Source organism: Columba livia, chromosome 4 (assembly GCF_036013475.1).
Source record: "Columba livia isolate bColLiv1 breed racing homer chromosome 4, bColLiv1.pat.W.v2, whole genome shotgun sequence".
Taxonomy (NCBI): domain Eukaryota; kingdom Metazoa; phylum Chordata; class Aves; order Columbiformes; family Columbidae; genus Columba; species Columba livia.
In genome coordinates, this window is record NC_088605.1 from 7,428,257 (window position 1) to 7,443,952 (window position 15,696).

General features: G+C 40.9%; 1 protein-coding gene across 34 annotated transcripts in view; it reads right to left on the minus strand.

Annotated features, from left to right (window-relative positions):
* Positions 1-4,262: 4,262 nt before the first annotated feature.
* Positions 4,263-15,696, minus strand: part of CTBP1 (C-terminal binding protein 1) — a 257,486-nt gene continuing 246,052 nt past the window's right edge. For 21 of the 34 annotated variants that reach the window (XM_065060297.1, XM_065060311.1, XM_065060295.1 and 18 more), the window contains 4 exons: positions 15,529-15,659; positions 13,284-13,411; positions 11,059-11,176; positions 4,263-5,733 (listed from right to left, as the gene is read on the minus strand). In XM_065060297.1, the coding sequence (XP_064916369.1) occupies positions 5,547-5,733; positions 11,059-11,176; positions 13,284-13,411; positions 15,529-15,659 (564 nt within the window). In that variant the 3' untranslated portion in view covers positions 4,263-5,546. The remainder of the gene's footprint in view (positions 5,734-11,058; positions 11,177-13,283; positions 13,412-15,528; positions 15,660-15,696) is intronic. The other 13 variants (XM_065060301.1, XM_065060300.1, XM_065060319.1 and 10 more) reach the window with 1 other exon arrangement.

A 15,696-nucleotide genomic window follows, 5' to 3' on the forward strand; every position in this document is an offset into this window, starting at 1 on the left:
GGTTTATTTTTAGGCGTTGATTTGCTGCCCTAACTCGCGGGGTTTATCCAGGGAGGACCAGCGCTAGAAGCTTTTCCCAAACTACACAAGGGTTCTGCTGTCACAGCACAGACGAAGAAATAGCACCGTCACATTGGCACGTCCCTGTCTGCCCCTAATGCATCAGATCTGATACGAAAAAAGGCTCTTGTGGCAATTTAACAATTTCACTATTTTTTATTTTTTAAATCTTTCCAACTCGAAACGTATTCAACTATTTAAATGCATATTTTTAAAACTTCCTTTTATTTCTTGAGCAGACCACCAATGCTTCCAACTGGCAGCCGCTTACCCTCTTCAGGCAGCACATGAAAGAAGGGGATAGATATGTAGTCAAAGGCTGCGCAAGTAAGAAAATGTCTTCGAGGGATTGGCGTGCTCAGAGGATGATCTACATTGTCTTGGAAATGTCTCAAATGCCTCCAACCATCCCAAGGATGCAGTTCAGTCTGTTTACAGCAGCCTTGACACAGTGTCATGACTCCCCCCAAAACAATGTTCCTTCAAGAGAACACTTCATTATGGCTCTTACGCAGAAATGTAAAGGCAAAGAAAAGTGCTGGGGCTGGATTTAAAGAGGCATAATTGTTTGTCTAGCACAGGAAATGCAGGAAGGTGACTCCAGATGAGGAACTGCTTACAAAAACAGATGAACTGGGCCATCCCAAACCCAAAGGCAAACATAAAAACCAGAATATTAGATATGGGTGTAGATGGTGGGATGAAAGCGAGTACTTGGACTATGAGAGCAGGACTATTGTGTTGAGCATTTACTCAACGTGGAACGTTCCCTACTAACGAGGTGCTCAGATCTGCCTGGGCAAACCCAATCTGAAGACCAAGAGGATTAAGCAAGTTCTTCAAGCTCCCGTGACTGCAGGAAAAGTTTACCGAGGAAATCAGCAAGTCAATGAAGGCAAGAAGACAATAGATGAAGTGTCTCAGAGAACATCAGAAATCCCGTAATTGCATCTGCAGAAGATAATCATAATGGACTATGTCATCCAAAACGACAAACATACTGAGCCACGAAGGAAATGACATACAGTATAATAAAAGAAACTGGGAAAGAAAACAGATGAATAACAGAGCTTGGTCCTTCCTGGAGGATGTGTCACCAACCTCAGTACAAAGACAAACTGGCTACAATGTGACATGCTCACCCAACTCAAGTCAGCCTACATGACCTCATGTTCAACATGAAACAGTAACTGGAATTTACACATAGGGAAAGCCAAATTAAATAAAGCAGTTTAAAAATCATAGTGACGGTTGTCCCCCTTCTAAAGAATCAAAGGAAATAGGAAAAACCCCATCACTTGACATTTTAATAGAAAGACCAGAGATTTTTTTCAGATTTACCTAAGCCAAAACACAGTATCGGGTTTAAGGAAGCATATTACATTTAACAGCTTTAGTAAGCGGACGGATAAAATTATCTGATATTACTCTCTGCCCTTAAAATCAATGCCTGGCTTTTCAATTTACAAAAGGCAGAAAGGTTGGAGTGAACTGAATAGAGGAAATACTGGCAGAGCCGCCTTCTCCTTCAAGCAGAACAGCTGACAGTATCGAAGCATCCACGGAGATTAAATGAGAGGAGAAGAAACCCTCTTAGTCTGAGGCCAGGAGTGAGCTGGTAGCAGCTGGTACAGCAGCCAGAGCCATCTGTAAAGCCAGCCCTGATCATCTGAGGTGGGAGGCTGGACCAGAAAATAATAAAGCATTTTCTAAAAAAGAAAAAAAAAACAAAATATACTAAAGGAAAAAGCCTTGAGGCTTGTTATAAAGGAAGCTGAAGTGTTTTACCCTGAATGGAAAAGGCCTCTAGTTGTTGGCTTGGTAGCAACCTTGTATGACCTTTAACCAGCGTTCTCACATTTTGGAGTGTGAAAACAAAGTTATGAAGGGAAAAGAAAAAAAACAACAACCCACAACAAAAAAATCAAACCAAACACAACGCGACACCAAAACAAATAACCCAACACAAGCGGCAGGGACTTCAGGACTGAGTCCCAGCCACCCCAACTGGAAACCCGTCCCCGGCCCTCCCTGCTGACAGAGATCGTGTCCAAACCCCCGTTTCTGCTTGTCTGTTCACACACCAGCATTTTTTAACATTTCTCCTTCCCCCTCAGCGTTTACTATTTATAGTAATTTCCCCAACTCAGCCTTTGCTTTAAGCTGAAAAGGCCACGTTGCTCCATTTTCCCCTGGTACAAGAAGCCCTGCACACCTTTGGTCATGTCGAGACTTCGGCTGTGACTTTGGCTCAAGCTCAGCCTTGTGAAAACACATTGACACGTCAAATGCTCCAGGTCCTGTGTAGCATCTCTGATCCATTCTCACCTCTACCAAAAATACTGCTCTGGATACATCTGCATCACTGTTCTTTCCCAGGGCTGCTCCCACCATGGCGATCAATCCATCCTACCATGGAAAAATCACTTATGGCTCCTTTTTCTAACAAGTTTTTAACGTTCAACTACCCAACTTTGCGTCGGCACAACTTGCATCTCTCCACTTCTAACAGCCCCTTCTTTGCTATCATCCAATTCTTGCACAGGCTCCGGACCCTCCATGTACTGGGGGTACCTACACCCCTTGACCCAGCAGCGGCTTCAGTATTGTTGGACTTTTTCTTGGCCAACATCTTTAATTCAATGAACATCATCAAAAGACCCAACTGGTTGAAGTAACACTTTGGTCACCTCCTCGGTCACCTCTCAGCTCATCTCCTGAGGTCTTGGGTCACCTTCTGTGCCTCTTCTGCCGCTGCCTTCCTCGCTTTGTACCTTCCCACCAAGGGCATTTTCTTGTCTCTATTCAGCACATACTTTGTCACAGGGGAAATCGTATCACACCTCTACTACCCAGAAAAGCAGTGATAAGATGTAAGGTTAGCCTGGCATAATAGCCTTTGTTTATTGCAGCACACTTTTCCCATTAAACATTTACTCGAAGTCTTTTCCTTTCTAAACTTTTTTTCAGCTTTTCAGACTGTTACCCATCAGTCCGTTCATTGCCAGGGTGGCTTTTCCTTTCTGCTCCAACAGGAGCTGGAAACTGGACTGTGCAACCCACAGAAAAATCTCAAGCACTAGCATAAATACATCAGCACGGCCCTATCGCACCCAGCGCTGCAGCATTTCAGGCTCAAATCCTGAAAACGTGCCTGAGCGAGCACAATGACAGCTCAGAAATACACAACTGCAGGACAGAACTGAGCGCAAGAAGTGCACACAATAAATACCGGTGTCTTCATTTCTGGGTCATCAATGTATTGATTCACTGGCAACAACACTTACTCACATGAGCTGCATCGAAACTGAAGCAAGAGAATAAAACACAAACCAACCAACCACCAGCTCCCCAAAAAACCCCAACCGACCAAAAAACAAACACTAACAATACCAACAAACACACTTCTTAGTTTTCCTCAGGAAATCTGGTTGCAAATGAGACCGCCGGCAATTCTTTGCAGGCAGCTGTTCAATGTTTGTTCTACATATGTTAAAGCATCATCTTGGCCTGACAAAGCAGCATCTCCATACACGAATTATCAAGGAAATATTAAACCTACTTCAACTGCAGGCTGCATTTGGGTTTTGCAAGCTTTTTGGCCATGGAGCTTTGAGCAGTGTCTGTGCTGGGATAACCTGAAGCTTGAGGGATGCTGTTCTGTTTCATGGGGGGAACAGGAATGGTTTCACCGACACATTGTAATAGATGACAGTTCAGGCAAAAACCTTCCAACTCTTCCACTGAGACCAAATCTCACCTTCTCTAGTGCTCCTTGGGTACAGAGCTGTGAGTTTCCCGATTCCACAGCCTCCACACATTTTCCTAATGGAAGGGGAGCCCCGTGGGAATGGGGGACAGTGATTTGCCAGAGATCCCACAAAAACAACTCACTAAATTTCGGTGCAATTACTAGTTCAGATTAACAGTGAACAAACAGATAAGAAACTACCAAGGGGATGTGGGTCCAGCTTCACTTCTGCCCATCCTGGATTTCCTTCTTGCAACAGCTAATTTTATTTGATATGATTTTTTTTTAAATGTCAGGAACAGCCAAATCAGCTTCCAGCTGAAATCCAACTTGCCTTAAAACCCCTTTCCTATTCAAAGAAACAAACTCCTTCAACAAAGCAAATACAATTACATCTTGCTGCACGCTTCCACCAGCACAAAAGCAAAGAAAACAAGGGACACTTCTCACGTTGGACTTCGGCAAAAGACGTTTATTATTATTATTATTACTGTTGTGTTGCTGTTGTACCTCCTTCTGCTCTGCCCACAGTGGTGGCATAAACGCTGTTACCATATTGTAGCTGATGATGCCGGTGTACAAATCAAAATCCACCTTAAATTTCAAACTCCATTAGAAACACAGGAAAAAAGGATCAACATTTACAAAATGTAAAGGGAAAATGGTATGGAAAGAGGTTTTTCTTTTATTATTTTTCAAGCTTCCAAGACAGTATTACAAACAACAGAGAGCAAAGTAAAGCTAGAAATGAAATACTTGACAGCATCTGTTTAAAAATTACAGCTAAGAAACCTAATAAAAGTTGAATAAACAGTTACTAGAAATAAAAATTTTTACACATATGATATTTGTCTGGGATTTTTATTTCTTTAAAATAATTCATACAAATGGTTACAGTCACAAACATGATTTTAACCAAAAATATTGCTAGCCTACCACATTACCAGGAAGGAATCAATGTAGGCAATGAAATGCTGCTACTTTTCAGTAGTCTAGTGCCTTTTCCGCATCCCACCAATAATATATACTTTAACTGGTGACAAAAAGCACAACGCTCGTTTATACAAAACCTGTTTTTTTCCTCAAAATCTCTTTGCAAGGTTGTCTTCGTTTTGAAAGAAGTGAATTCATGCCAAAATCAGGAGAAACTGGTTTTCTTTTGTTTACTAAATTATTCTAAAAAATAAGACAAGCAGGTAGAAAAAACAATGCACTGTGTGGCGTAGAAAGAAAAATGGGAAAAATTCATTGTCCTGAGAAGTTTGCCAACTGCCTCGTTTTTGGGCATGTTTTAACATAGAATAGAAAGGATTTTTAATCTCAAAATTGGTTTGCTGAATGCCTCCCTTATGTTTTGCCTTGTTGACAGCTAAGCAAACAAACCTTTTTTAATGTTCTAAAAACTGTACACAGACAAGTACATTCATGATATAATTAACTACTAACTTCTCTTGCTTAACAAAGAACCCATAGGACACAGAAACAGTGAATCAGTCCACTGGACAGGGACAAACTACAATTTATACGGAGGAAAAAAATGTTTCCAAATCTTCTTTTTGTCTCCCACCTTTTCCTTTTATACTGTATATTGGACCAGTTTCTAAACCAAGAATCCTCTCCTCCTGTAAGTTCATGGTTTTTGCCTTTAATCAAAATCCAGGGTTTGGTTTTGTTTTGTTTGTTTTCCATACGCTGAAGCTGAAATCTCTGCTCTCGGGAATGCTGTTGTCGTAGGCTACAATTGGTCGCTTGGGTGGTCTCTATCAGCTTCTGGTTTGACAGTTTGGCCGGGGGAAGGAGCGTGGGGCGGGTGGGCGACAGCAGGGAGGCCGTGTGACAAGGACATGGGGTTGGGGACTATTCCTTCTACCGCCGCAGGTATGCCGGTGGAAGCCACGCTGACAACGCCCGGGGGATACCTGCTGAGAGAAGACAAGAACATACATTAGAACCAAGAGACAACTGGCCAGAAAGCCCACCTGGCCTCCCTCTCCACCTACAGATGCTGCTTTTGTTTTCAGACCCGTTGGTTAAGCTCCAGATGAGATACCACATGCAGATGCTGCGAAATAAAGCAAGAGACACTGTATTTTACCCAAACGAGGTTTCCTAGATTGTTTCTTCAGATTAAATCGCAACAGAAATGACCTGGAAGTATCGCTCCTCTCAGGGTAAACCTCAACAAGAAGTAATTCAGGCTCAGTCCTCTGTCCTATGACTTTTCCAGGGATTTTACCCCCCCTCACCTTCATTCTCACATAGAAATTGTGGTTTGAAAAAATATTTCTTCAAACTGATCTTGCAATCGTAGCCCCAAAAGAGCAATCATACCCACACATTCTTAAGACGACAAATTCAAGCCTATTAAACCCAAGTAACTTTTTCAGCACCAAACTCACCACTGTACCTGTTTGAAAGCGAACCAGCAGTAGTTATACAGGACCAGTGCTTTAGGCAGACTGCATGAAGGACAGATCCCAACATAAACCACTACGCATCGTTTTAAATATTTGTTACTCCTGGATGAACATTAAGGCCTAAATACCTTACAAATTCATCACGAAAATCACCCTCTGATTCAGCTTGATTTTATGACAACTCTGATATTACTGGGCTGAAACCAGTACACTGTTTCAGTCCTGAAGTTCAGATGTGATTAATAAACACAGCTTTTAATGGAAATAAGGGTTTTTTTTAGCCAAGTACCTCAATATCAGTTTGCAAGTTATCTCATGCTGGCCACTCGCACTGTCCCTTTGCTTCCCCCATCATAACACTGGACACTCATCCCCCGTTCTCTGCTGTATTCTGCTCACACAAGCACCCTAATGAGAGCGTTATCCATTTAAAAGCCTAAACACACAAACCTACCACTTACTTACTGTGGCATTTGCTAGCCTAGTATTTACTTGGAAATAAATGGGAGAAAAGCCACTTGTAGTCTAGTCAAGCTTTTTTCAAATATCACCTTATTCTGCTTTCCCACCGGAGCTCAACGCATCAGGGAATTTCATCCAGTTCCAGTAGCACCTTCTCTGATGTAAAGTGTATTAGTGGTGCTCATCCTAAGTTCCTTCAAACTCATAGAAAATAAATTCAGAATCTACACAAAACTCAGAGGAGGCAAAAAGCTGCAGGAAAGCACATTTATTATGTCAAAGGGGCTCGGCACGGCTGTCCGATGCGGCACATTGAGATACCGTACGCTGGGCTGGCCATCCGGGACAAGATTCCTACAGATCACAGCACAGGCTGTACCTGGGATGGGTAACCAGCTTGTGGACGATCCCACCACCGCCAGGACACAACTCTGTTCCCAATTGTACACATATTTGCAGGGTTTCCTATGCTAATTGATTCTCCAGAGAGGCTCGTTAGAATTAATTTGGGGTTGCTAATGGAATTCATTGCTTGTTTCAGTACCTCAATTTGAATTTTATTAATCAAATTTTCTTCAATTCCTATGAAAACTGTCAGATTGGGTGTTGTTTTATTCCTTTAAATTTAATTTTGAAACAGCTTATGTGTTACTCTAGGTGCTTTGCAAAAACCACAACACAACGTGACAAAAGCTTCCATTTAAAAGCCCAACACAGTAATCGTTTCCAACACAGAACCACTACTTTCTAACAGCATGTTCCCTGAGCATCAATGCACCGGAGCCGGCAGAAATCAGACAGACAGACAGACAATTCTACAACTGTGTTTCCCTCAGGAAGAACAGTGAGATCTGCCCCTCATGAAAATGGACAGTGCTGGGTCAGGAGCACTAGCAGTTACCTTATGAGCACATGAAGCAGTTCAAGTACATATCTGCAATTCTGCTTTGACTCCAGATACTCCTCCTGTATATAAAAATACTCCCCTTGGACACCGAGGTTTAATAATTGGGATTCTACCTGCCAGCCCATCTCCTCAGACACACCTTCCTACAGACTTTTAGTAACATCCAAAAGCCCCACGAGTGTTCTTCTTGTCCTAAAGCTACACAGTGACAGAAGCCAAAATAAAGATAACGTTCCTCTCTACAGAAACTGTATTGTGCTTGACAGCTCCTAACCCTATTTTGCCATTGTCTTCTTGAAATTTTTGTCCCTTTTTAATTTAATCAACAGCGTTGTTCAAATCGTAACTCCGAAATGAGAACATATAAACTCAACAGCCTTTACACGTGGTTACTTCTACCCCACATAACCTTCCCTAATGCTGCTATTCATTCCTTTTCTATTCTAAACCAGCAAATACATTCCCTCCAGCACTTCATAAAGTTGCTCCCTATCTTCCTCCTCTGGCAGCAATAAATTGAAACATTTTGCAGGTAAAATGTCCACTGAATTAAATTTTTGTGAAAGCAGAAGCGAGAGATCACAACTCCTCTGCTAATTCTTACTGTTCCTTCCCCTTCCCCCACAATTATGAAGAACAATCCTATAGCCCTCTTAATTACAACCGAAAGACAACTGGAATTTCTATGTATTCTTTAACCTATTGTATTTTTTAAACTACAGAAGCATCTTGAACTCACCACATTAAGCTCTGTTCAAGAAACTGAATCTGTCCCAAAAGAGCTTGAAAATTTAAGTGCATGCTGTTAGGTGCATGACGGTTGGAAAATCATCAGTGAAACACCTCGACATGAAACAACTCCTGAATTACCAACATCTGACTATTCTCACCCAAGCACCAAGCAGTGGATATTCTCATCTTCTGCCTGTTAGAAGGCAGAAAGATAGGTCAACGTGTCTAGAAATTGCACAATTGCTGTCTTCTGGCTGTGGGATTTTATTTTGCCCACAACCTGCAGGCTCCGTGACACAGGCTGCGGATGGGGCTTATTTAACAGGCAGCTCAGTAACAAATAAACAGCGATAACACCAGAGCAGGGATGTTACACTGCTTCACCAAGACTACTACAAACAGTTCCTTCTAAGGAATACTGTTCATCTTCACTCTTGGGATAGGTCCTGTTCACTTCACCTGTTGTGTTGGGACAGCGTATTGCATGTCACACAGTAAATGGTTTTGTTTTCCACAGAATACCACGATATTCAGAAGATCTAGATTATATTCTGCTGGTGGATGCTCAGTGTTCTTTGCTCGTGATAATATCTGATAATTTAAAGAGCTCTGACCTACATCAAAACACAAGTAAACGACACATCCAGAATAAAATAGTGTCGTCAGTGTTAGTTCACCAAATGAGCAATTTGCATTTTTTATCATATAAAAAATTATCCGGGTCTTATCTTCTAGTGCAGTTACATGACTATGATACAGTTATTAGCACATCTGAAACATCACACTGCCTGTAAAAGACTCCAAAACTGTGTTAGTTGAACGTAATCTTGGATTGCAAAGAAAAGACAGAAAAATTGGTTTTGAACAATCAATTCACATTCTGTACTTAATCCAGGTAGAAATTAAGCATCAGCAAACACTGCTACTGAAACCAATTTCTTCATAAAGCCTGAGCTTCAAGTTCTGCGTATTTTATACTGCACAAAATATTAACTGCCTTTGGTCACACTCAACCACTATTCTACCATCTCCCCAAACAGATGTTTAACATTTGTTGTATAACTTCTCTCTCAAAGTTCCCAAAATGAGTTTTATTCTGTACTTGAAAATGATTTTCAAGTTGAAAATTATTTAAGATGAACTTCCTTTATTGAAAAAAAATGATTGAAACAATGTCTAAAAAAGGCATTCAGTTCTGTGCTTGTCCTCCTTAAATTAAATACACATGGTCTTTACCTTGTAAACCATTAACTTCCAAATCATTCCTAAGTTAAAATCCCTCTCTAGCTGTGAAGCCTGCTTCTCCTGGACTGCTGACCCCCCAAAATGAGCACAAACAACTGCATTTTATTTGGGGCACACAGCCCTGTTCCCAAGCGCCACGAGAGGGTTGGAGTGGCCAGTTGTGCTCAGCTCTGCCCCAGCACTCCACAAACTGAGGGCGATAATACAACAAACACGCTGTGTGGAAGAGCACACACGTGCCTGAACTTTACATTTCAGCAAATAAAAACCACCCTTCTGCAGATATTCAGGGCTAGGGGGGCTTTTTCAAAAAATAAAGATCTCGATGCGATTCAAGATACACACACGCTGATAAATCCGGGTTGTTCTTTTCTTCTGGTGCGCTTAGAGCTGCTGATAAGGAGATGACGGCAGAGGGTGGTGATGCTCTCCTGTCACCTCTCTGTCCCTTTCTGTTGGAAGTCATTGGGACACGAGAGCTTTGTGTCGCGTCTCGGCACTGCACGGCTGGGTTCTCATATGGGGTAACACACACGTAAAAAAATCCTACATCTATTAAAAGTTTGGAGGGGCTCTCCTGAAGAAGGACAACGAAATGTATGAAGGACAGCAGAAAGATTGGGACAAAGCAGTATAAAAAAAAAATAACAAAAGGACTTGCACTGTCCCTTCCCTCAAAGCACTGAGGGAAGCAGCTGAGCGGGGCTTTCTCAGCCACCTCCATCCTACTTAGGAGTAAATACCGTACTGGAAGATACAAAATTGTGGATGTTTTTTGTAAATAAAAATTGCGTGAAGGTGGCTATGAGGAAAAATCTGCTGCTAGAACAGCTGCTAGGGATAAAGGGACAAAGAAACACTCTCAAGCAAACAAACTACTGACCGTACATATTACATGTAAAAAACCTGCCCTTTTCTATTAATTATTAAGAGCTACTTTCACAGTTGATTGAGAATACACAGATCAAGTCCCTCAAATGCTTTTGTTTAAAAATTAAATGCATAATTTAGAAAACACTATTTTGAACGTATTTTCATAATCACCACAGGCTATTCCACTGTATCCACTACTGAATTATTTGTTGTCTCATGTCTGGAGGCCACAAAACCACGGAACAATAGTTTATTATTGCAAGTCTTTCTGTAAGCTACTGCTGTATCATTACCTCCAGCAAAAGGAACATAAACTTCCACTGCACTCACTGGACATGACCAGAATTGTTTTACTGGAATATACAGAAAACTGTATATTGTTCAGATATTACTAGCTACACAGAAAAAAGATAAGAAAAGGAAACATACTTAGGCACTGCATGACTGACTTCGACTAGCAAAATGAGATCATTCTCCTCAATGCAACAATTGTGAATACTGGGGTCTACTCTAAAACCACTTCATTTATTAATAGGAAGGTCTTCTATTTATTCTGGAACACCTACCTCCAAATTAAGGAGGTATTTCTTTCACGCCGGCAGCAAGCTTACCTGTATGCAGCGCCATTAAGCTCTGGATGAACCACTCCAGGATCCATGCTGGCCCAATGTGTAGCTGCAGTCAAATGATCTTTGTTAACACAGTTTTTCAGGCTGTCTGGAATACGCCCTGGGATGCAGTGAGGGAGAGGAAATTTAAAAATTAGAAACAATTGCGTGCCTTCTGCTCTCAAAGTATTTACGCTAAAAATAGTTATAAATATTTGCTAACTTCTGTAGGCATGTGCTACTAGTCTCCCCTTACAAAAGAGTATTTATGTTAAGCTTATTTCATGAAGATCTTTTCACTTGCCACACTTGCCTTCCCATTTGTTCCATTATCATTTTCTGCAGTCCTCATTATTTAATACTTTGAATGTTCTGGTGCCCAAAAATATATTCAAAGATATTTAATTTCTATTTTATACAGCAGAACATCACTGACTTTTTTTTGGAAAAGCAGAACAACAACATATTTATCGTCAGATGGTGGTCACAGCCTGCGTTCCTTCCTTGTACACCTTTTTCCAATTAGCTTCTCTCTCTCCACACCCTTTCCCCTCTGTGTTCCCCTATGGCTTTCACATATTCAGCTTTATTCCACATTTCCTTTATCTTTCCTGCGTTTGTTTCAGCACAATTCAATGTCACCCTCACCTCCCTACTGTTGGCCTCTGTTTAATCTTAACTACAAACCACGTGCAAACACTGAAGTGCTGACAGCTTCAACACAAATCAACGATTTAGAAGGCTGATAGCACAATCACACACTTCAAGAATGTATAGAACTGTCTTCCTAGGCACAGATGTTTGGGCTATTGCATAGTATTGAACATAAAAATAGCTCCGTATAGCTGACTTTTATTTAGTTTTCAGATCTTAGCCTGTTAATGCTTATTTGCACATCAATTATCACTCAAGTATGTATCGTACGCTGGTGTGTCTGCAATGACTCCCAGAGCTGTTTGGGACCAGGTAATAGTTATACAAGAACTTAATGAATATACTATTAATATTAGAGCTCTTCTGGAGTATAAGCACAAGGACCAATTCCAGCAAAGGGATGGTCCGACTCCTCAGATTACCCCTAAAACACCAATAAATAGTCCTGTAAAGGGCAATTCAGATCAGGAGTTCAGGAGGTGCCTTTAATCACCATCCCGAGGAGCATCTTCTGTCTGCACAGGCTATAAATGAAACTAAATTGCCCAGCTCCTCTAGAAAAGGCCACTGCGGGTGCTTTTTGTGTAGCAGAGAACGTGCTGGCACTGAACTGCTCTCAAGGTGACACAGATGGCCCCGCATGTCCGCAGAGCATTCAAACTATATCGCCAGGGGGGAGACAGCAAAGTTCCACTAAAGAAAGAACATTAGTGCTTAATGAATCATTTTCCACTATGAAAATCCTCCCTTTTATTTCAGGCTACAAGGGATTCAAACTAATGCCAAACGGCTCCCTCTTCTCATTTTATTTATTAGCAGTGCATGTTCAAGACATAACTGTTTTCTCTTATGTGAACAGTTTACAATTACATGGTAGTTATATAACAAAGAGACTTTGCTCTTTAAAATGCCAGACTTCTTTAGAAATGCTTTAAAGAGAGGAACATCTAAACTAGAGCACCCTCCAAACAAAACACCGAAAACTTTGTTTTGACGTAGAGAACGAGTTGTTGGGATATGAGAATTACTAGGAACATAGAGCATAAAGCTCTAGATGCTTTATCTCTGAACATCACAACTTTAAATACACAGAAATTCCACATCATCCTCCAAGACAAATTTGGATGAACTTCGGAAAATACAAAGGAGCCAAAGGGAGAAAAATAAAGGAAACTGAACTGCTCAAGACAAATACAAGGGGGCACCTAGGGAAACCTATGAAATATTATCAGCAATATCTGGGTTACTTGCAGTCAAACCCATCAAATGTGTAATATTTACAAGCAACAACGAAACACATGCAAGTTTTTCACATATAAGTACATTTATGATGTATGGAAAAAGTACTTATTTTGCAGCGCCTGCCTTCGCTGTAATTGCAATGAAGCTCCAAAAATGATCTGTTCTGAGAACACACTTGGTGGGGATCTGTTAGTTTCTATATTCCAAATATCAGAAGTGGTCAACGAAACCTAAGGTTGGTTCTTTACAGCATCTTTCAAGACTAAAGAATGAAAAAAGTTTGTCAAAAAAAAGAAGAACACAGTGAAGGAGCTGATGAGGTGACTTAGTACCTGTGATCGCCCTTCGGATCTCCCGTGCTGCTTCCTCCCGCATCTCAATTGAGGCTTGTTCGCTATACCAGGCTGCGTGTGGGGTACAGATCAGGTTTGGTGCATCCTTCAAGGGGCCCTGACTAAAGCTAAATGAAGATTTAAAACAGGATTAAATGACAAAAATACTGGGGGTTGGGGGAGAGAAAAAAGCGGGGGGGTGTCCAGATGGATTTGTACATACACAGATTAATTTCTACAACAGAACTGTATTTCTACTCCTTGTTGGGTTTAATTCTGTCAGTTAATTTAATACACTATTCATGGTATAAATAAGCAACAATCACTTCTCATAGACTCAAAAGGGTAGAATTAAATAAAGTAGCAACATTAGCTTCTGTCCTATGCACTTATTCCTCACTACAACCACTGCCACCGCAGTTCTGGTGCAGAAATGCATGAAGCAAGACCCAAATCAATTCAGGATGCCATTCTATTTGTCCACTGCATCACAGCTTTACTGCATTAGCCAACAAAGCTCTGTCCTCTCAAGAGTCACTGTCAATGTGACATTTAGTCACTTAAATAAAAACGTTACAATGATTTCCAAATAAGAAGCGTGTCTCTCAGCAGCCTCAACTTTTTTTTGGCAATTGTTGTTTTTTGTTCTTTTTAACTATTTTTTCTTTCCTGTTCATTTATAGAAACTCTGCAGAAAGAAGGAAATTTACTTTACAGATTGATTTTCAGGCAAAGCAATAAAACCTGTGTAAAAGTGCTATCACAGAGTAAAAAATCTGAAAGTATCAGAAACTTGCTCCTCCTATTTATTTCCAGTTTTAATAAATTTAGTCAATTGTAACAAGAGGAGAATATTTTAAGACAAAAGCGTGTTTTCAGAGTTGGTCATAATTCATAAACCAACAGATTTCATCTGTAGTTCAATAAACATCAGAATATCTGGCAAAACTCTTGAATAAAGAGTTGCACGCTGCGATCAGATAGACACGCAGCACTGAAGCCAAAGGAAATTGTGGCTGTAATCCTGCAGCTGAATCTCTGCAGATGGCATCTCCATGCAGTAAATGTGGCTTCCTAGAGGTGCAATGTTCTGCTGGTGCAGATCTGAGCTCTGAATTGGAAGAACGTCTGTAGCCCAAAGTCCCTCGAGCTGTTGGGCTCTGGTGTTGAACAGCATTACTGCATTGTAGTGACTACGTTTAGAAGTAAAGGTATGCATACATAAATTTCTGTGACGTGGTATTGTGTCTCGGTAGATATATAAAAATTCTACCCTAAAAGAATACTATTCTTTCTTTCTATTATTCCCCCAAGCTGATACGAGAGATTGTCCTCTCTACAGTCTTTACAACCTGTTGTCAAGTACCGAATCTGTTCTTTTTCAAAAACTTATGTGGATTGTTCCAGTGAAAATGAACATTTCTCCCTGCCCAGGGTGAACAAGTGAAAAATACCTTGTTACACACTAGAACTGAGCTACATCATTCTGTTCTCATGACTCGTAACTCAGAAGTCAGGCTCAAGACCCAAGGACATATCAAACAGGCTCATTTCTGACTAGGAGCGCTGATATCGTAATACCAACGCCACTATGGGGAGTGGTGTATTTCTGCCTAAAATGCTGGACTTCTCGGTGCCATCCAAAAACCAAAGCTTGTGCCACCAGCTCTGCTCATGACAGCAGAGTTACTACTCCCCCAATAAAGGGCAAAACAAACCCAAATCTGCGCTCTAGCTTCCTTAACTTTTTTTGCAACCTGTTACATTTATGGCTTTCCTGCAGAGGCAATCTGGACAAAAACATGTCTTTACCTCCAGTAAAGTGTCCTGAAGTAGTTATTTCTCACACCAAATCTCAACATTTTGCCTTCTGAAAAAGTCCGTTCGGACATCAACATTAGTTGCCTCCAGAGTTGCACCAATGACAAAGGAACACCCTGCTCATAGCCATGCCCGGGATTTGAACCCATGTCCCTTCTATTTCTACTATATAAACCCATTGGATTTTTAAATTTTTTTTAAAGGAATCAGATCTTGGAAGTCACTGTTTTCACTTCTGACCATATACATAAGCTCCATCTACATTTTCATTAGTCCAGTGCTGCACAGATTCACGTTGCTTTACTAAGGAGTATTTAGCTACCAAATGAAGAGAAAACTCCATTTACTTGTTGCTGTTGACTGTATCATGCACTAAGACTTAAAAATAAGAAAGTGAACAAAATAAAAAGAAAAGGAAAAGCACCTGAATGGTTCTGACTCATGTACATCTAAGGCTGCCCCTCGTATCCTTCCTTCCTTCAGGGCCTGTGCAAGTGCTTTTTCGTCTACTAACCCACCTCGAGCTGTGTTGACCAGGAAAGCCCCTTGTCTCATCTAGGGAAAGTTAAAAACAAGAATGATGAAATAAAAA